The sequence below is a fragment of the Podarcis tiliguerta genome (assembly GCF_965153285.1).
Source record: "Podarcis tiliguerta genome assembly, chromosome: Z".
Taxonomy (NCBI): Eukaryota; Metazoa; Chordata; class Lepidosauria; order Squamata; family Lacertidae; genus Podarcis; species Podarcis tiliguerta.
The window spans coordinates 15,988,501-16,009,991 of record NC_139553.1 but is presented as its reverse complement, the minus strand read 5'-3'; the positions used below and the strand labels follow the sequence as shown (position 1 = coordinate 16,009,991).

General features: G+C 44.3%; 1 protein-coding gene across 2 annotated transcripts; it reads right to left on the bottom strand.

Annotated features, from left to right (window-relative positions):
- Window positions 1-7,921: 7,921 nt before the first annotated feature.
- On the bottom strand, window positions 7,922-21,308 carry LOC310669617 (splicing factor C9orf78). Of its 2 annotated transcripts, none has more exons than XM_083424012.1 (9): window positions 20,945-21,308; window positions 16,525-16,584; window positions 15,974-16,025; window positions 14,862-14,932; window positions 12,806-12,883; window positions 12,033-12,230; window positions 11,403-11,539; window positions 10,077-10,175; window positions 7,922-9,208 (listed from the first exon to the last, which is right to left on the bottom strand). In XM_083424012.1, the coding sequence occupies exons 1-9, from the start codon at window positions 21,025-21,027 to the stop codon at window positions 9,117-9,119; spliced, it is 870 nt and encodes a 289-aa protein (XP_083280138.1). In that variant the 5' UTR covers window positions 21,028-21,308; the 3' UTR covers window positions 7,922-9,116. The 2 variants fall into 2 exon arrangements, with proteins under 2 accessions (XP_083280138.1, XP_083280139.1); XM_083424013.1 differs by having other exon boundaries at window positions 20,950-21,116.
- Window positions 21,309-21,491: the final 183 nt, after the last annotated feature.

Genomic DNA, 21,491 nt, shown 5'->3' with positions numbered 1-21,491 from the left:
ACTAACCCCAAATTTTTATTATATCAAGCTGGATGCACTATTTCAGTAATGACATGCTGCAGGGGGGAAAAACAACCAGTCCTCTACCAGTTATGCTTAAAAGGGAAAAACCCAAAATGCTGAAAGGGACAAACTCCCGCTTTCGGTACACACCGTAGCCTGAAAATAACATCCTCTTCACCTGTTTTCCTGGAGGATGTAGGTCCCTTCTGCTGTCTTAGGGTCAAGCCACACACTGCAATAAGCACACTTACTCACCAAAAGTATACTTAAATTTCATTCTTGGAGAAAAAGCAGCTGTACAGTGGTACCTTGGGTTACAGATGCTTCAGGTTACAGATGCTTCATGTTACAGACTCCACTAACCCAGAAATAGTACCTCAGGTACTAACTTTGCTTCAGGATGAGAACAGAAATCGTACGGCGGCAGCAGGAGGCCCCATTAGCTAAAGTGGTACCTCAGGTTAAGAACAGTTTCAGGTTAAGAACGGACCTCCAGAACGAATAAAGTTCTTAACCCAAGGTACCACTGTACATTATTAAGTCACTGCTAGCTTGTCATCCTGAGTTGGTAAATCATATAGACTACTGCTTCCCAATTCACTAAGTACTATGGACCTCCTGTTTTTCAAAAACCAAGCCATGGACCCCCTACTTTTGAACATTTAGATAGATCTGTGGTAGTTTTTGTTATGTGAATGGTGCCACAGACCCCCTTGGTGGGTTACGCAGACCCCCTGCGAACAACTAGTTGCGAATCACTGATATATGCCAATAGGCTTTTTAAATCAAGATGCTAAAATATTTACAGCAATCTTTACTGCAAGGCTTAACATATTTATTTCTTCCTGCATCACAACTGATCCAATCCCCAGGCTACTAAATATCATCCGTGACAGCAAAAGCAAAAATTTACCACTAGTAGTTGTATTGCTTGATGTATGTAAAATTGCCAAAATGAATCAACTGGCAGTTCCTATAAGTGTTGATGTAAAAAATGAACATGGGACAGTATTTCATGGCTTCTATCATGAGATTATACAAAAACTCATATGCTCAAATCAGGATGAGTGGCATAGATTCTAAAGCTTTCTCCACTGCAAGGGGAGTAGGTGCGACATGGATGGTATCTATCACCCATCTTATTGAACCATTCCAGTGCCGGATTTAGGTATAAGCTAAACAAGCTATAGCAATAAGAGAGCCAGTGTGGTGTAGTGGTTAAGAGCGGTAGACTCCTAATCTGGTTCAACCGGGTTCACGTCTCTGCTCCTCCACATGCAGCTGCTGGGTGACCTTGGGCTAGTCACACTTCTCTGAAGTCTCTTAGCCCCATTCACCTCACAGAGTGTTTGTTGTGGGGGAGGAAGGGAAAGGAGAATGTTAGCCACTTTGAGACTCCTTCGGGTAGTAATAAAGCGGGATATCAAATCCAAACTCTTCTTCTTCTAGCAGGGGTCAGCAAGGTTTATCTTGCCTGGGCTGGATTGGTCCAATGGATATCCCTCCATGGGTTGGATTGCGCCCGAGCCTGCAATTTTCAATGTCTGTATCTGCGCAGACGCAATTTTCGGCACTGCGGAAGCTGCGCTGTTGCAGTTTAGCGCAGCACGCGAGCAGGCAACTCGGTTCAGGGGCAGCTCATGAGTCAGTCAAACAACCTCTGAGGGCTGCTTCCGGCCCATGGGCCTTAGGTTGCTGACCCCTGAGCTATAGCTTAAGCCCCACTGTCTTGGGGCCCTAAAAAAAATTAAAGGAAAAAACCCCTGGATGTACATTTCCAAAATATAAGATAAAAAATAAATAAAATAAAACCTACATAAAGCAACAGTGTTTTCTGTTGTATAGGCTCCTATGATATAAGGAATGGGCCCCGCCTGCTAGCCTGCTCCCTAAAATATCACTGGTTTGCTCATTTCTATATATAGTGGTACCTTGGTTCTCAAACTTAATCCCTTCCAGAAGTCTATTCCAAAACCAAAGCGTTCCAAAACCAAAGCGTGCTTTCCCATAGAAAGGAATGCAAAACAGATTACTCCGTTCCAGACTTTTAAGAACAACCCTTAAAACAGCAATTCAACAATGAATCATGATAAAATTATACACTTGAATGGGTATTGGGTAGATGCATTTATAAAATCAGACCTGTTAAATATTTTTTTGATGTACAGGCATGTATAGTATTTGTATTATTTATGAATGTGACATATTACTAGAAATACCGTCTTTTACACTCACTAAGTGTAACAGGGAACAAAGGTCTTCTGTCCCAATGAACAGTGTAGACTACAATGGTGATATTGATATTATATTTAAAAAATGCATTGTATGAACTACAGTTGCATTGTACAGGTTATAACACTTAATTTCATATGAATAAAGCTATTTATCATTATAGGTCGTTTGCATCACGTATTTACACCTATCATTATTTCATGTTATAGCAAGTTTCTAGAGACTAGATGATTAGTCTTTGTAAACTGTGTTCCTAAAGGAACTTTTGTTCTTGCCCAATGCCAATGTGTTTGCAGTATTAAGTTTATGAATGAAAAATCATTTCAAGTTAGAGCCGAATAATTATTTCACTATGAATATACTTCTTCAAAATTGTTTTTCAGTTCAACAATGACTTTGATAAAATACATCTTTTGTGATGTGCAAATGACTTGAGATACCTATGAGGTCCATCAATTACCATAGAGCATATATTCAACACACAAAAAACCCAGCAACAATTTGTTGTTGACAAAGAACAGCTGGACATATAAAGGGCCCCATTACCTTCAGTAGCTTAGGGCCACATCAAACTTAAATTTGGCCCTGCGCACTGCCTCACCTCCTCCTCCCAAGAAGTCCCAGGGTAGGTGAGTTTCTGACAGTGGGCAACTCCAGAGTTATCTGGCTTCTTGCCCCAGCTTGGGTGGCAGCGCTTTGGGGGCATCTGGTTGGCTCTGGATGTCAGGGGTCCTCAAGGAGGAAGACCTTTGTGGCTTCTCGAGGAGGGAAGGGCAGTTTGGCAGGGCTGGAGCAGCCACTTGGCTGGCGAGGGGGGCAAGAGGGGCATATTGCAGTCAGGGCTGGCAGGACTGAATGAGATGAATCTGAGGTTTGACTTGCTACAAGGCAGCCTCCTCTGGCCCCCTGTCCAGTTCCCTCTGCTCTCTGGGAGAAGCTTGCATTCTTTTGCAGGCTGCAATTTTAAGAGAAGCAAATAAACTAAAATATGTTTGAAAATTGCTTGTCTGCAAGCAGCCTTTAAATCCTCCTCTTCAGCTTCATGTTAAGGGACAAAGCAAAAACAAAAGTTGATATTTTGGGGGGAATTTTGGCAATATTTAATTATTATTACCATCATCATTTCACAAAGCCATTGCAAAAGAACGAGAGTGCAGGCATTCTGGGTGGCATTCCTAGCAAGTCAATGGATCTTTGTAGAAGGCGACATTAAAGTGCAACATGTATTGTTCTAAAGAGGCACAAAGAACGAAAACAAATACAGTGGTACCCCAGAAGACGACTGCCTCGCAAGACGGAAAACCCGCTAGACGAAAGGGTTTTCCGTTTTTCGATGCGCTTCGCAGGACGAATTTCCCTATGGGCTTGCTTTGCAAGACGAAAATGTCTTGCGAGTCTTGAGATTTTTTTCCGCTCCCCACCCCCTTTTTCTAAGCCGCTAAACCGCTAATAGCCTTTTAGCAGCTAATCCGCTAATCCTTTAAGCCTTTAATAGCCGCTAAACCGCTAATAGCGCTAAGCCGCTAAGCCGCTAATAGGGTTGCTTCGCAAGATGAAAAAACCGCTAGACGAAGAGACTCGCAGAACGAATTAATTTCATCTTGCGAGGCACCACTGTAATACAATCATAATATTCTAATAATGTATTGGCCCGAATATAACACACATCCGCAAATAAGCCACACCTTTAAAATTGAAGGCTTATTTGTGGGCGTGGCCTGCCTCCCGGCACTACCTTCCCAAGCTGGCGGCGCCCCCCCCCCCATTCAGAGCAGTAGTGCCGGGAGGCGGGTGTGCAGTGCTTGGTTCCAAATATAAGCTGCATTTTAACTTTTCACAGCCAGAATTGGGGGGGGGGGGAGTGTGGCTTATATTCTGGCCAAGACGGTATCATGCAATCATATCATTCCACAAGCAATCATGATACAATGGTACCTTGGGTTAAGTACTTAATTTGTTCCGGAGGTTTGTTCTTAACCTGAAACTGTTCTTAACCTGAAGCACCACTTTAGCTAATGGGGCCTGCTGTAGCTGCCGCCGCGCTGCCAGAGCACGATTTCTGTTCTCATCCTGAAGCAAAGTTCTTAACCTGAGGTACTATTTCTGGGTTAGCAGAGTCTGTAACCTGAAGCGTATGTAACCCGAAGCGTATGTAACCCGAGGTACCACTGTATAGGCTTCATGAAATCATGATTTTGTAATATCATGCAATCATGATTGCATGAAGTAATGAATTCGTGAAACCACATTTCATATCATAGTGTGAGATCAAGATATCATTATTGTGTGGCCACGATTCGTGAAATCATGATTCTGTGGCATCGTGGCACGAAATCATGGTATCATGCTTTCTTGATTGTATATCACGACTGTGTGATATCACGAAATATTATGCAATCGTGATATACAAGGGGTGTGTGTGCTGTTACAGGAGAGGTACTGTATTGGCCCGAATATAAGACACACCCACAAATAAGCTGCACCTTTAACATTGAAGGCTTATTTGCAGGTGCCTCCCGCCTCCCGGTACTATTGCCCTGAATGGGGGGCGGCCAACGCTGGCGCTCGGTTCCAAGCACACTGCGCACCCACCTCTTGGTACTACCGCCTCCCAGCATGATCTCCCCAAGGCATAGCCGGCCGCCTCTGCGTCCCCCATTCAGGGCGGTAGTGTCGGGAGGCGGGCACACAGCGCTTGGTTCCGAATATAAACTGCACTTAACTTTTCACAGCTGGAATTTGAAAAAAACCCTGAGGTTTATATTCAGGACAGTACGGCAATACCTCTGGTGGGGACATGTCATGCTCCTTCTGGAGTAGTTTGTCACTTTTGGTCCTCACCCTGCACTACACTCTTACCTGTGGCTCCTAGAAGCTGTCAGCATGCGACAGCAGCCACATCTGAAAACCACTTTGGTTGGCTGGCTAAGCCAGGTGAGAGCAGCTGATGGCTCTCTAAGCCTCAGTGAATTAGAGACTTCCCCTGCATGTAAAGACAGGCTCAGGCGGACTGAGCGGACAAGACCAATAACAGATCCAATGGTCAAGACAACAGTATCTGCATGTGCTGTTGAGGGAGAACAAAATGCATTGCCTTTAGTTTCATTGTTGACTTCCGTGGTTTGTTTCAGGGAACTTGTCGCAAAACTGAGAGCCCACTGTGATTTTTACAGCAGTTTGCTAGAATACAGCTGAAGCCACAGCTACACTGCGTAGAGCAATAGCCTTTGCTGGAATGACCAAGAAGTTGTAGAAAGAGGAAAGAGCCCATTTCTTCCCCTTCTTTCTTCTCTAGCATTGCTGCATTTTTTATTAAAGCTGCAATACTTGTATTAATGAAAGAACTAAGCAATTCTGGTAAAATGGCCAGATTAAAAAACAACAAATCCAAATCGGAATTTAATCTATATGGGTATTATTCCATCTGAACAGTCAATCATTCAAAAACAGATGAGCTGTAAAATCTGCCGCAAGGTAATAAAATATTTGGGAGTGCAAAAAATCTTATCAGCTCAAAGAAAGCAAACTTTACACCATTATTTTTTACAGGTATGATGGGATCTTAGATTTTGGAATTAGATCATGGTCAGGATATATAGCTGCTGTAAATATGGCTATCCTTCCCAAAAAAAAATTTTCCTCACGTGCTGCCAAGAATGATAACACCTAAACAATTTGGCAGCGCTCAATAAACACTCAATTAAAATTTGGCAGTACTCAATAAACTTCATACAGGAAGGGGGAAAGCACAACTAGGCTCCAGAATTACCCATATTTTTCACTCTATAAGATGCATCAGACCACAAGACGCACCTAGTTTTTGGAGGAGGAAAACAAGAAAAAAAATATTCTGAATCTCAGAAGCCAGAACAGCAAGAGGGATCGCTGCGCAGTGAAAGCAGCAATTCCTCTTGCTGTTTTGGCTTCTGGGATAGCTGCGCAGCCTGCATTCGCTTCATAAGACGCACACACATTTCCCCTTACTTTTTAGGAGGGAAGAAGTGAGTCTTATAGAGCAAAAAATACGGTATGTATGGAAGTGGAGGGTTCAGAATCCCACACCTCCAAACTGATTACAAAGCATTAGATGTCATTCATCTATGGACGAAAGGGTAAACCATGGGTAGATATAGAAATTTCATATCCAGTATACTGTATTGAGAATATCTTTTCTACCTCTTCACTCACTAAAAACCATACCATTATAAACCCTTTCCTCCTCACCACACTGAATGTTTGGAAAATATTTAAAAAATAGGCTCTTACAGTATCTCCCCTTTGCTTCCACCAATCCTTTTAAAAAGCAGGCGAATGCTTAGACTGGAATGGTTGGGAATGGTTGGAACAGGTGGACTTTTAGAGACTAAGAGACTTTTATGAAAATGGTATTTCTCTACAAAAAGAACTATTCATAGCTAACATACCAAACCTTAAATGGTCATGGTACCATTTAAACCAGCTGTTAAAATGCTTGTTAAACCAACATACCAAATAAAAAATGGATGGCTTTTGTAGTCCAAGTGACTGCTGAAACTTTTTAAGAGTGCCGTCTTCAAAGAAATAAGCTTGCTATATGACAAAACCATTGAAATGTCTCTTGCACTAGCACTACTTAGGTGAAGATTACCCTAATTATGACCTCTTAGCCTTTCTATTGACAGTTGCCTGTATGGAGATAGCCAGATGCTGGAAAACTGGTGTTGGGCTGAACACTGATTCTTGGTATACCAGAGTATGGCCAGAGAAGAAAAGGGGCAAGCAAAATCCCTATTGCTTTTATAACATATGGCAAATGTTTATTTAATACATAAACTGTTCAGACTGTAGCAAGAATCCACCCAACACTCATGGGAAAATCCTTCACCAGGTATTATAGATATTTTGGGGGCCTACTGCAATCTTTCCTCTTTCAACAAGCCTTTTGAGATCTTTCCCAGTGTGGATCTGCATTGGACAGTTCAAGATGTTTTAGTGTTTTATTTCTTCATTGTTACATAGGGTTTATTCAGGAGGAAGGGCGGCAATATGAATTAAAAAATTAACTTGGGACCATTATTTTCTATCAGTCTGCTCAGAATAAAACTTAGTTGGATGCAATCCAAAGATTTTGGCACTTACATAGGACAGTTCATGTGAGCAGCTTGATAGAATGCAGAGCTGATGGTCTGGAAGGAGGAAGATATTATTATTTTTTAAATGCTTGGGTTGTTGTGCAAATAAATTTGAGGGGAGAGAACCACATACACATCATCATCATCATCATCATCATCATCATCATTTCATGTACACCTTGAGCTCATTCAAGGAAAGGTGGAATTTCTTTCTATATACGTAAGAATGTAAAGCTGTCATTGCGTTTAATTGGAGGATTTGCAGTGCCACATCACAATTATGGATTGTGCACAATTAAGGTGCAGGAGAGGAACAAAAGAGGCAGGTTTTAAACAACAGCAGATAACTGAATAAAACAGGGACAGAGGGACATGAGAGGACCTGTGTAGATATGGGGGGTTTGGGTGAGTTGTAAAGGGAGGAGGGTGGGGGACTGGAAATGGGGGTGGTGGGTTTGGGACGCAATGTGAGCAGAGGCAGCAACCTGTAAAAAAAAAGACACAAACTTCTGAATCTCCAGTTTCTGAGTGAAGCATTAAAAAGGCGGGAGGGAAATAAAGATACTCCAACTGTGTTTTAAAATAGAAAGTTTTATTGAAAACACACACACATTATAAACATGAGAAGGGCAAATCAGGAACTGCTGTATAAGCAGGCCTATGGAGGATGCTTAGACAGAACTAACACCAGCGTGGTGTAGTGGTTAAGAGCGGTAGAGTCGTAATCTGATGAACTGGGTTCGCTTCCCTGCTCCTCCACATGCAGCTGCTGGGTGACTTTGGGCTAGTCACACTTGCCTGAAGTCTCTCAGCCCCACTCACCTCACAGAGTGTTTATTGTGGGGGGGGAGGGGAGAGGAGATTGTTAGCCGCTTTGAGACTCCTTTGGGTAGTGATAAAGTGGGATATCAAATCCAAACTCTTCTACTCTTCTTCACCCAGAAGTCATAAGGAATATTCACACTTGCAGAGAGCTATTTACACTTCTTCCTTTGGACAATGGAAGCTGCCAACATCCAGACAATCTACTCTTTCAGCAACTTTAATCAAGCTTATGGGGTGTGGCTTAATGAGGGGAAGTGAGATTGGGCACATCCCATATGCACACAAGTTGCATCTCAGATCTGTCCCTCCCCCCACTCCACCCCATGTGTTAGCTTGATCTCAAACATTCCCATATCTAGCAGGGAGGGGGTATTTAAGTAGGCTTAGGTCAGGGGTCAGCAAACTTTTTCAGCAGGGGGGTGGTCCACTGTCCTTCAGACCCTGGGGGGGGGGGGGACTGGACTATTTTTTTTTGGGGGGGGGGAATAATAATGAATGAAATCGTATGCCCCACAAATAACCCAGAGATGCATTTGAAATAAAAGGGCACATTCTACACATGTAAAAACACGCTGATTCCCGGACTGTCTGTGGGCCAGATTTAGAAGGTGATTGGGCCGGATCTTGCCCCCCGGGCCTTAGTTTGCCTACCCATGGCTTAGGTAAATGCACTTAGAATCTTCCCTTTGCTTGAGATTCCACTGTAATTATTATCATCATTTATTTATTTATACCCCACCTTTTATCAAGAGTTGATTTTATTTATTTTATTTCACAAAACACTGCTTGAGTGCAAAACAAAAACAAAAAACAACAACAAAGCTGTTTACAAAAACAGTTCCCAGTTGCATCGATGATTCTAAGCGAACCCCCGCCTTCTCAAAGTCTCCTGTGTATTGGCCCTTAATGTCTGAAGAGGAATTTTTGCGTTCTGGAAAAGCAGCTTCAGTACCGCCGGTTCATCTTCTTGAACTTCTCATAGTGATAGTCGTCGGTTGCTTTCTCATTTGGGGGGCGTTTGCGATTTGGTGGGGACCCTATGTTATAAAGAAAGAGGGAACCTTAATTAAATCAACTTTTATAAAGAGATGATAAGCAATGAGATTTAGATAAAAGCCTATGTGATGCCAGGAGGTAGCCTTCAACCTTTCCAGACCTAAACCAGAATTAGTCCCAAATGTAACTTGTTGTTTGTTTGTTTTTTTTAAAAATGGGAAACATCATATATGCCTATTTTTTTCTTCCTTTAGGGTGCACACAAGCAAAAAAGAGGCAGGGGCTCCTATGTATTTTTAAACAGTTGCATAGAGGAACATATTTCAACTTGTCATTCAGGGGTGAAATAAACAAAGCTAAAAAACCCAAAAAATGTCCATGCTGCTATGAAAGATTCTATTTTCCTTGGTGGAGGATATGTCTATCAGTGGTAGGAAAGATCTACCAAATTAGCCAGGATAGCTAAAGAGAATCTCCAGGTTCTATTTCTGAATCCACAGCACTACAAGCAATTATTATGCTGGGAACTGATTATTATTATGAAAGAGAATATAAGAACATATTTCCTGGAGCAGGAGAACTATAGCAGCGTAGGCATGGAGAAGGGACGCAGCTCAGTGGCAGAGCACCTGCATGAAGGCCATATATAGTTAAGCCTCTGAATGGTATTTAAGTTTTGTTCAGATTAGATCCACTGAAATTAATGGACCTAACTTTGTCATGGTCGTTAATTTTTAATGGATCCATCCACTGTGAGTAAAACTTAAGACCCTCTGAGATTCATGCCCCACCTGCATGTTAACCGCATCAGAGCTGAGAGTCAGAAGACAAAGGCAGCTTATGTATGCAAGCTGTGGACACACGCAGGCATTCCAGATATCCACATACTGATGTTTTGCAGGAACTTACTCTCAGGTTCTGGTTTCTCGGTATCTCCCACCCTGAGGGGACGGGCTTTGGGTTCTTCTTTGTTTCTCCGTACTGGTGCATTCAGCTCTTCATGATAAACTGGAAGGATTCAGAATATTACAATAATGCAGGGCAGCAGAGCTTAAGACAATGGCCAATTCAGATCCAGCACCAAATCATGGTATTGGGCTTTGTGAATGAGCCTTTTATGTCTTTGGGGTTCCAAGATTCCTTCTCTTCTCCACATTTGGTTTGCTTCAATTCAGATTTCTGTCCTGGTTTCATCAAACCACAGTTTGCCATGGCATCTGAACCAGCAACTATGGCTTGCCTTGTTCTCGAAACAATAGTTTCCAATCCTGGTGTAATGAGTGCAAACCTAGTTCAGTCAGAGCAGCACACTACAGTTTTGAAACCAGGAAGGGAGGGAATCATGATGCATGAAGGAAGGAAGAATGAGGAAAGGGTAGCTGGCGGACCATAAGGTCCTTAAAGGCTCATTTACATAGCTCCAAGCCAGGGTTTAGCATTATGTCTGAACCAGTACTTTTGTTTACATCAGGGATGAAAGCATTTCCAGAAGCACCTAAACATCTGTTCTGAGAATACAGTGCTCTCTGTGATTTGAGCCAATATTTTTTACCAAGTTCTGAAAATGTTTAAAGCACTGAATATGAAGCTGTATAGAAATGATGGTGGTAATGCTGATGATAATACCATTTGTAAGTTTATTCATTAATAGGTTATCTACCACTTCAAAACAATGCTCTCAAGGCATTCTACAGAAATTATAACAGTGCAAGTTACATAAGTGGGACCTACAAAACAATGTTTCAGTGTCTACCCAATCAGTTCAGGATTCCAGCTAATCTGGTAGTAGTATTCAGATCCCTAGAAAACAGGCCAGAGTTTAACCAACATCTAGAAGACAGTAACCACAGTACCAGGAGTCGAATTTGAAAGATTACAAATGAGCCACTGTGACTGGATTAGAAGGAACAAGCTTTACTTAGCAATGTGCTGCTACCAAATTCTATACAAAATCAAAACTAGTCAGGCCTTCTTAGCTTCCTTTCCCTACTAGGATTACTCAGAACTGATTCCTCCATGCAACAATTTCTTAATCAATTTAGTTCCTGCTCACATCACAGCAGGCATGTTTGTGTGTGGTTTCTCTTCTATCTGGCAATACCTATGCTCTGCAGTCCCTCAAAAAGAACAGGTTATCCAAAGCACAGGCAAAGAGGACTAGACCAGTGTTTGGATCAGCGTCTGCCCAACCAGCCCTTATGCAAAGAGGACAACACAGCCATGCCCGAGACTCACATCTGTTGTGCTGGACGTAGTTGACGGCCATGTTTGTTGGGACAAAGGAGGTTTCGCTGTCTTTCTTTTTGTTCTGCTGCTCAGCCAGCAATCGTGCTTTGGCCTCCTCGGTGGAAATGATGTTTTTGATCTTAGCTCTGAAAGGAAAATAAATATATGAGGTTCTCTTCATACAAAGTAGAGACGATCACCCCAGATTTGGTGGGGTAAGGCAACCCAAGCATCACTAGCACTATACACATAAAGCACTATCATACCCCTTTAAGGAGGCATGGCTTTCCCAAACAATCCTGGGAGCTGTAGTTTGTTCAGGGTGCTGAAAATTTGTTAGGAGACCCCTATTCAGCTAGGAAACAAAACCTGGCTTATTAATGGGTGAAGGCCACAGGGGATTCTCTTTTAGGCCTTTGACGCAGTGGAACCTCCAGATAGACTACATGCCTAAAACTTCTCACCAGCTTGGAGTTTTGCATGAAGTTCCTAAATCAGGCAAGTCCATTTGATGGGTATTTTGTTGAGGTTATGGATTGCTCTGAGACTGTCTTGTTACCAATATTTGCAGGCTGCTCTGAGAGCCTTTTTTAAGGGTAAAAATGCTTGAAATAAACAAGTACCACCCAAGTCACCTACTCAATTCCAAGGTCCACCTCTGGAATGCCACTCAGCATCTGATTGGACAGCATCTCCTCAGTCTTCTTAGCTGAAGAGACCCGAATGCTCTCAGGCAGCTCATACAGACAGTCTTCGGCGTTCTTCTGCTTCACTTTCTGCTCCTCATTTTCCACAATTCCCTTCCTTTTCTTCAGCTCAGTTTCAATATATTTCATCCTGAACAGGGAGTCAGAAGAGCAGGAGTCAACAACACACTCAATCTATGTGGGGCTGCACATCCCTGCTAAGTTTCAGGTGTCAGAACACCAGGCCTTCATGCAGGGCCCTGGTGGCAGGCTGTGGTCAGCATTTTTGGTTGGTAGCAGAGTAGGTGGTAGGGTCCTCCCATGGGCTTGCTGACTGCCCATTGTCACTGGGCTGACTCTGGGACCATATTGATTTTTGGCAGTATTTTATTGCAGATCCTACTTGTACCACTGAAGACCAATTGCTGGGGTGGGGTGGAGGGATGATGACAAAAAATGATATGGGTAGGCTATTGGTCTTTTGCCCTTCTTGTGAGCTTCCGGAAGGTATCTGATTGGCTACTGTACAAAACAAGATGTTGGATTGAGGTGGGCTTTGGAATCATCCAGCAGTCAAGCTCTTCTTATGTTCTTAAGCACAGAACAATAGGAAGTGCCAATAGGAACATTTGGAGGGTAAGAATGATAAGTGTGCACTATGGACAATAAAGGAGTCCTTACTCCTGCCAAATTAGTCTACTAAATAGGATGTGACAAGATTCTTACATATCAGCATCTTCATCCCTCCTGTTGGTCTCTGCGGAAAAAGAAGTCCCAAGGTTGAGGTCCTCTTCTTCGCTGATCCTGGAAAAAAGAGGCAGGGAGGTGGGGAGCTATTTTAACCAGTAACAAATAATTTGTTAAAATGTCAATGTCTCATTTGAGATGTTAAGCCAAAACATGGTTTCCTCTAAACTACAGCTTGAGCTAGCAAATGTATACCACACCATGATTCTGATGTAGTCAAAGATAAGCATTTTAAAGTTTCATTTATTTTGACAGATAGAGAACTGTTTCACCTTCTCCAGTAATACTAGAATTTGGGACCATCCAGTGAAGCTGAATGTTGGAAGATGGGACGAAAGAATGTACTTATTTACATAGTACATAATTAAACTGTGAAATTCACCCCCACAAGATGTTGTAGTGGCCAACACCACCAGCAGCAGGAGAGCAGTAGCTAGGGCTGGGTGCTGTTGGGTTTTCAACATCACAGTTTATCACCAGCCAAACATTGTGGTTTGGCGATAAATTGTGATGTTGTAAAAAGCTGCACTGGCCCCAGTTGGCGAGGTGCCGGGTGAACCTGCTGCAGCTCTCACCATGGGAGCTGAGGCACTTTCACCTTGGTGCCTTGCGGGCTGTGGCCAATACAGCTGGTTCCAGCCTGCTGCTCAGCTGGGGGTGCGGAAAGGCTCCTGCCTCCAGCTAAGTGAGCCCAGAGTCCCCTGCCACTTGTCATGACCAAGAAGGGAATCAGGGCTCCTCGGCCAGGCTCTGCTGGGGGCAGGAGGGTGCCTGCCCCCAGCAGAGCCAGTCCGGTGTCCCTGCCACTCATGCCTGAGCAGCAAGGACCCTGGGGCTCCTTGGCCAGGCTGCCTCCGCCTTTGCTGGTGTGGGGGGTGGGTAAGTGCGTTTCAGGTTTCGTGCTTTTGACAGCCTTAGCCTTAGCCTGTGTGGGTGCACTGCCTCTTTCCTCTGGGGGTTGTTCACCCCAGGAGGAAAGATGCAGTCCACCCTCCCGGGCAAAGTCTGCAAGGCACGAGGTGTGAAGCCACCCTATCCGTGACTTGGGGAGAAGGGCTGCTGGCAAGGGCTGGGCCTGCAAGCAGCATCAAATAATCCTTACACCACCTGACTGCCTTCCACTGGGAGGGTGGACTCTGTCTTTCTGGAAGGAAAGGTGCAGCACACTCTCCCAGATGAAGGCAGCCTGGCGGTAGCCAAACCAAGGCTGCAGCCCCGATCCCGTTCCTACTTGAGCGCAAGCAGGAGTGGGGGTGGGGCTCTATCACCAGGGAAGGGCAGGCTTTGCACTTCCCAGCTGAGCAGCCCCGCTCTCGTTCCTACTCGCATGCAAGGAGGAGCGGGGTAGGGGCTCTCTCAGCTGTAGAGGGGGAGAATTTTAACGGTGCCCCCATCCCACCGCTGGCTCCTGCAAGCTGGTGGCGGGTTGGGGGCTCCATAGAACTGCTTTGCTGAGGGGACGGCAGCAGTATGTTCATTAGCCAAACAGTTTAAAGAAGTGGAGGGAGGAACAAGCTGTATCAGCAATGCCAAGGCAGAGTGCAATGGAAGTTTCACCAGCGGTATATCACTGGAGAAACTGCTGTCGCTTGAGTCCCTCTGCCTCTAGCTCCTGGCTAGATTTTTTTCTTCCTCAGCACAATGGGCACTGGAGACAGAGGGACTCAAGAGTGGTGATGGTATCACCAACAATATACTGCTGAGTGAAGCTGTCATTGCGGTCTCCTCCGCCCCGATACTGGTCCTGGGTGATAGATTGATACCAGTGCTAGCAGTAGCCATACCAACAGCAAAGCAGGTAGAACTTTTGCTATAGTCTTCCTGCTTTTCCTTGCCCCAAAGGGAGAGGAGAGATGCTGGACCATCCCTGGAGGAGGATGCTGGACCCACTCACCAATGATTTGCAACAGCTAGTCTGATAACATATTTTTGGGTGGGGTGGGGTGGTTAAAGGGGGGAAATAGTTGTTTATCTGCTAATTATTGGGTGGGAGTATTCTTTGTTTATTATCTGAGTATGGAATGTTTCTCCATACCTCTCCTTGCCCCGTTCTTTCAGTTTCTTCATGTCCACCATTCCACCGGTCTTTATTTTAAAGGGATCATCCTGGTGGGAAGAGGAAGGAAGACAGTCCATGATCTGATCCTACTTATTGCAGTATAACAGAGGTGGGGATTTTTTTTCCAGCTGGAGGGCTGTATGCCTTCATGGGGGACACGTTCCAGTGGTGGGTGGGGCCAGAGGAGTACATCATTGGGCTACATTTCCATCTCACAAATGTCATAGGGCATGTTCTTGCTGTGCTCGATAGGTCTCACTCTCAGATGGGTGTACACAGGATAGCTGCAATCATACATACTCACGTCCCTTGGATTAAGTCCCACTGAATTCAGTGGAACTTACTTCTGTGTAGACCCAGTCAGGATTGCACTGTAAGGCTGTACTTCTATGAATTTATTTATTTATTTAAGGGTAAAGAATTCTGTAACAGTTCTGCACTTACTAGGGGTCGAGCTGATAACAACACACATATTTAATTCACCCTACTTTCTTTCATCTGGTATCCATCTATCGCACACAATAGAAGCAGAGTAAAAGAGATCAAGTTTAATACAGTGGTGCTTTGGTTCTCGAACTTAATCTGTTCCAGGATTCCATTCAACTCCCGAAACCGTTCGAAAACCAAGGCGCAGCTTTCGATTGGCTGCAGGAACATTCCAGGACTCAAGTGGAAGCTGCGTTGGACATTTGGCTTCTGAAAAACATTTGCAAACCAGAACACTTACTTCCGGGCTTGCAATGTGTGGGAGCCGGTTTGTTCGGCAACTAGGCCATTTGAGAACCAAGGTTCCACTGTATAAGATCACATTCACATCTAAAACAACATTTAAGGCAATCTATTTGTAAGTAATGAAGTCCTAACTTTGCTGAGGTCAACTGGATCCCATAAGAACTGCTAAAGCAGATCAGACAGAGCCCTTGTCAATATTGTGCAGAGAAAACGTAACACCATTAGCTAGGAATCGGAAATGTTTCTGTCAGCCTTGTTTAGGACAGGCAAAGGGGGAAAAGAAGAAAAGGTGATGAACTGTGCCTAAGGATCTTGGTTCTATCTAGGTAAGATAAATGACAGAAGTTCAATCTTACCGCCAGGGTGGTTTCTTCTTGTAATTTCTCCCCCACGAGCAGAGCAGCCGCACTTCAATACACAAAAGAAATTCAAGTCATTCAGCAGCAATGCTCCCAGTGTGCTCTCAGGTTTGACATTGCATGGCAATCTGCAGCAACCAGTGGCACCTGAATGAACAGTATTCAGAGCCAGTGTGATGTAGGAGTACTGGTTAGAGTAACTTTCCTTAACCTGATGACCTCCAGATGTTTTTGGACTACAACTTCCATTAGCTCTAGTCAACACAATCATATGATATTGGAACAGATGAGATCTGTAGTCCAAAACATCTGGAGGGCATCAGGTTGGGTAAAGGCTTGGGTTCCAATCCTCACGCAGCCATGAAACTGACTGGGTGACCTCAGGCCGGTCACTCTTTCTCTGTCCAATCTATGCTGCAGAGTTGTTGTGAGAGAAGCTAGGAAGTTAGGAAGTCAATTTCCCACAACAGATCAAAGACATCCATGGCCACAGTGTCTCTGAAGTCTGAGGATCTTTACAGTTAGAAGAACTCCTGTACACCACTTACCTGACTCCATTTGGCCTCCTCCTTAGACTCTGCACTTCTTTTGCTTCCTCTAGTTTTAGCCTGTGGGGGGTGGGGTGGGAGACACAACACATAAACACACAATAGTATGGGAAACCATTTTCAAGTGGTGTGGTGGTTGCAGGTGGCCATGAGCCTTACACTACCCTTCCAGGTGGTGTGGTGACTGCAGGCACCAGAGCCACCTTGTCACTCCTAGGAGAGATGCGTGGCTCAGGTGCACTGCAGGCCCCATGGTAAGTGCAAGTAGTGCCCAGTGTGTCCTGCCGCCCACCCCCTCTAGATACCCTGCTGCTGGAAAAAGCACATAAATATTAAATCAAAATGAAATAAATTATTCCTTGGGAATTATCAACATTTTGGGGCCTATGGGCACGTTTGAATTTTTGATAATGTGTTGTGAGCACTCACTACCCCAGGCACTTGTCTCTTCCAGACAAGCCCATACCCTCACGAGAGACAGAAAACGTGTACTCATGCACACATCTCTTTCTCAAGGGGTCTGGATAAAAGTTAAGATTCAGTAGAACTAAATACTCTTCCCCCTTTAGCTCTATTTCTCTTCCTTACTTCTGCCCTCCGCTCTATGGAGCGATATCATAGAATCATAGAATCATAGAATCATAGAGTTGGAAGAGACCACAAGGGCCATCGAGTCCAACCCCCTGCCAAGCAGGAAACACCATCAGAGCACTCCTGACATATGGTTGTCAAGCCTCTGCTTAAAGACCTCCAAAGAAGGAGACTCCACCACACTCCTTGGCAGCAAATTCCACTGTCGAACAGCTCTTACTGTCAGGAAGTTCTTCCTAATGTTTAGGTGGAATCTTCTTTCTTGTAGTTTGGATCCATTGCTCCGTGTCCGCTTCTCTGGAGCAGCAGAAAACAACCTTTCTCCCTCCTCTATGTGACATCCTTTTATATATTTGAACATGGCTATCATATCACCCCTTAACCTCCTCTTCTCCAGGCTAAACATGCCCAGCTCCCTTAGCCGTTCCTCATAAGGCATCGTTTCCAGGCCTTTGACCATTTTGGTTGCCCTCCTCTGGACACGTTCCAGTTTGTCAGTGTCCTTCTTGAACTGTGGTGCCCAGAACTGGACACAGTACTCCAGGTGAGGTCTGACCAGAGCAGAATACAGTGGCACTATAACTTCCCTTGATCTAGATGCTATACTCCTATTGATGCAGCCCAGAATTGCATTGGCTTTTTTAGCTGCCGCGTCACACTGTTGGCTCATGTCAAGTTTGTGGTCAACCAAGACTCCTAGATCCTTTTCACATGTACTGCTCTCAAGCCAGGTGTCACCCATCTTGTATTTGTGCCTCTCATTTTTTTTGCCCAAGTGCAATACTTTACATTTCTCCCTGTTAAAATTCATCTTGTTTGTTTTGGCCCAGTTCTCTAATCTGTCAAGGTCATTTTGAAGTGAGATCCTGTCCTCTGGGGTGTTAGCCACCCCTCCCAGTTTGGTGTCATCTGCAAATTTGATCAGGATGCCCTTGAGTCCATCATCCAAGTCGTTGATAAAGATGTTGAATAAGACTGGGCCCAAGACAGAACCCTGTGGCACCCCACTAGTCACTCTTCTCCAGGATGAAGAGGAACCATTGATGAGCACCCTTTGGGTCCGGTCAGTCAGCCAGTTACAAATCCATTGAGTGGTAGCAGAGTCAAGACCGCATTTTACCAGCTTCTTTACAAGAATATCATGGGGCACCTTGTCAAATGCCTTGCTGAAATCAAGGTAGACTACATCCACTGCGTTGCCTTCATCTACCAGGCTTGTAATTCTGTCAAAAAATGAGATCAGGTTCGTCTGACATGACTTATTTTTCAGAAATCCATGCTGACTATTGGTGATCACAGCATTCCTTTCTAGGTGCTCACAGACTGTTCGCTTAATGATCTGCTCCAGAATCTTCCCTGGTATTGATGTCAGACTGACTGGGCGGTAATTATTTGGGTCCTCTCTTTCCCCCTTTTTGAAAATAGGGACAACATTTGCCCTCCTCCAGTCTGCCGGGACTTCGCCTGTTCTCCAGGAATTCTCAAAGATGATTGCCAGTGGTTCTGAGATCACATCTGCCAGTTCTTTTAATACTCTTGGATGCAGTTCATCTGGCCCTGGAGACTTGAATACATCTAAACTAGCCAAGTATTCTTGTACTATCTCCTTAGTTATTCTGGGCTGTGTTTTCTCTGCTGAATCATTTGCTCCAAATTCTTCAGGTCGGGCATTGTTTTCTTTATCAGAGAAGACTGAGGCAAAGAAGGCATTGAGGAGTTCAGCCCTTTCTGTGTCCCCTGTTTGCATTTCACCATCTTCTCCTCTGAGTGACCCCACTGTTTCTTTGTTCTTCCTTTTGCTACGAACATACCCATAGAAGCCTTTTTTGTTGCTTTTAACCGCTCTAGCAAGCCTGAGTTCATTCTGTGCTTTAGCTTTTCTGACTTTGTGTCTACACGTGCTGGCTATTTGTTTGAATTCCTCTTTGGTGGTTTCCCCCCTTTTCCATTTTTTGTACACATCCTTTTTTAATCTTAACTCAGTTAAAAGTTCTTTAGATAGCCACCCTGGCTTCTTTAGGCACCTTCCATGTTTCCGTCTCATTGGTATTGCCTGAAGTTGTGCTTTTACTATCTCCCTCTTAACAAACTCCCAGCCATCATGAACTCCCTTTCCTTTTAGTATTACTGTCCATGGGATCTCACCCAGCACTTCCCTAAGTTTTATGAAGTCGGCTTTCTTAAAGTCAAGAAATTGAGTCCTAGTATGCTTGGCTGCTCCTTTCCGTTGTATAGTAAACTTCAGAAGAGCATGATCACTTGCGCCTAATGATCCTTCCACTTCTACCCCATTAACCAGGTCATCGACATTGGTTAGGACCAGATCTAAAATGGCTGTTCCTCTTGTTGCTTCTCCCACTTTCTGGACAATGAAGTTGTCTGCAAGGCCAGTGAGGAATCTGTTATGACCTTATGCTTATCATGGGAGGGGTGTTTCCAGCTGCCCCACCCTTTGCCCTTGGAAACCTTATAAGAAGCTGTTGCAGGAAAGGGGACTGTGAGCAACATCATGGGAAGGGTGGTTCTAGGACTAAGGTGAAACTGTGAAGCTCCCTTGTTATTGTTGCTATTGGATGCTGCATGTTGTTTTAAGTAATCTTATTATATTTATAGTACTGAAATGTGGGTTTTGGTATATTATTATATTTTGGTGTTTTTTTTTAAAGGATTACCAATTTTAATTCTGTTTCAAATTCCAAAAACACTTTGAAGGGCTCACATTCCTCCTCAAATCTCTTTGCATATACCAAATAATTTATTCAGTATAATAAATAGGCAGTCTTGAATAAAATGGTAATATTGAGTAATATGTTGCCCAGAGGCAATCTGAAAAACAGGGGCAAAGTTTAATCAGCATAACAAGTGAATTTTGCAAATCTACAACTACGTCTACGAAAGTTAAAAAGCATTAAACTGGGCAACTTACCCCTTGTAGCCTGAACCTATGGCCTATGCCTGTCTTTCAATCCAGATATTGCCATATCTAAGTCTGTCAGTGACAGTACAGAACACAGTCTGGGTTTTCTCTGCATGTCGCAGCAGATCTGTATGCAGTATTATACATGACCATCAAGCTGCTGCTAGAATGCTCACACCTGTTACTGCGCAGGGCAGACCCTAGAAAGAAGTGTGCCAGGTTTTCATCTAGGGCAAGTTCAGCCTAGCTGGTACAAGGCAGGACCACAGCAGGCCCAGCTACACAGCAACCATTTCCCAGCCCATGGTTCTGGTATGTTATTATGAAATTGTTTTTGTGGTGTATGTTTGAAATGCACCCCTGTTTCTTTGTTGTAAGCCACAGTGAGCATGCTTTTTTTGTGAGTGGAAAAGCAGCATAGAAATAATACAAAGGGGAAAAGGTAACCACCCGCACCAGCTCATGTCCACTGAAGGGGCAGATTCAGAAGCTTCACAGGTACCAGGAGATGATTTCAAGGACATGTTGCCTCCTGTCCCCTGTTGTAGAAAAATATATAGAAAAATATATCTCTCCTACTAAGAGCCAGCGTGATGTAATGGTTAATTAAACCAGGGACGTCTGAGAACAGATCCTGCTCAGTCTATGAAGGGCTTACTTTATGAAGCTGGGCCAATCTCTCAGCCTAACCTACTTTACAAAGCTGCTGTGAAGGTACAATACAGCACGGAGGAAAGTGAACCATGAACCTTTCCTGGAGCTTTTTGGAGGACAACAACAACAGTCGTCATTAAAATAAACGTACCAACCACTTTGCAAGAGAACCCGATCCCCAAACCACTTTCCAACCGCACTCCCCCCGAAGTTTACCTAAGGTGGGGTGTTTGTGTCGTGCACTCCGCCAGCACCTACCGGACCTCCTCGGTGACCTGCGCATCCTCGTCATCCTCGTCAGAGTCCACCTTCCTCCGACGGAAAGCCTTCCCCGCAGGCATGTCCCCGGCTGTGTTGGCGGCGAACCCTCTTCCCCCCCGTCGCTTGCGGGAGGAACAATGGCCGCTTCCGTGTCTCCGCCTTGCTCCTCGCGCTGTTAGAGTGACACGCCGAAGCCGCTTCCGCGTCTCTTTGCCCTTAGAATGTGTGGGCAAGAGTGTGGCGCTGTCCAGCGGTTTGGGAGGTCGGCAGGGTTGATGTTAGTTCTGATTCCCCTACGTGCAAACACGCGGTAGGGGGCGCAAAAGAGAGGGGTGACCTTGGCTGAGAGTGCGTGAGTGTCTCTGTGTTTGTTCCCCTAGAAAGCAGTTGGGGGTTTTACAGGAAACTTGTATGTTCTTCAAAACATTCATCATCATCATCATCATCATCATCATCATCATCTATTTATTTACATAGCGACATCAGTGTGCATGGCTCTGTACAGATTAATATATACAGTATAACCAAATATCTTAATTTTTAT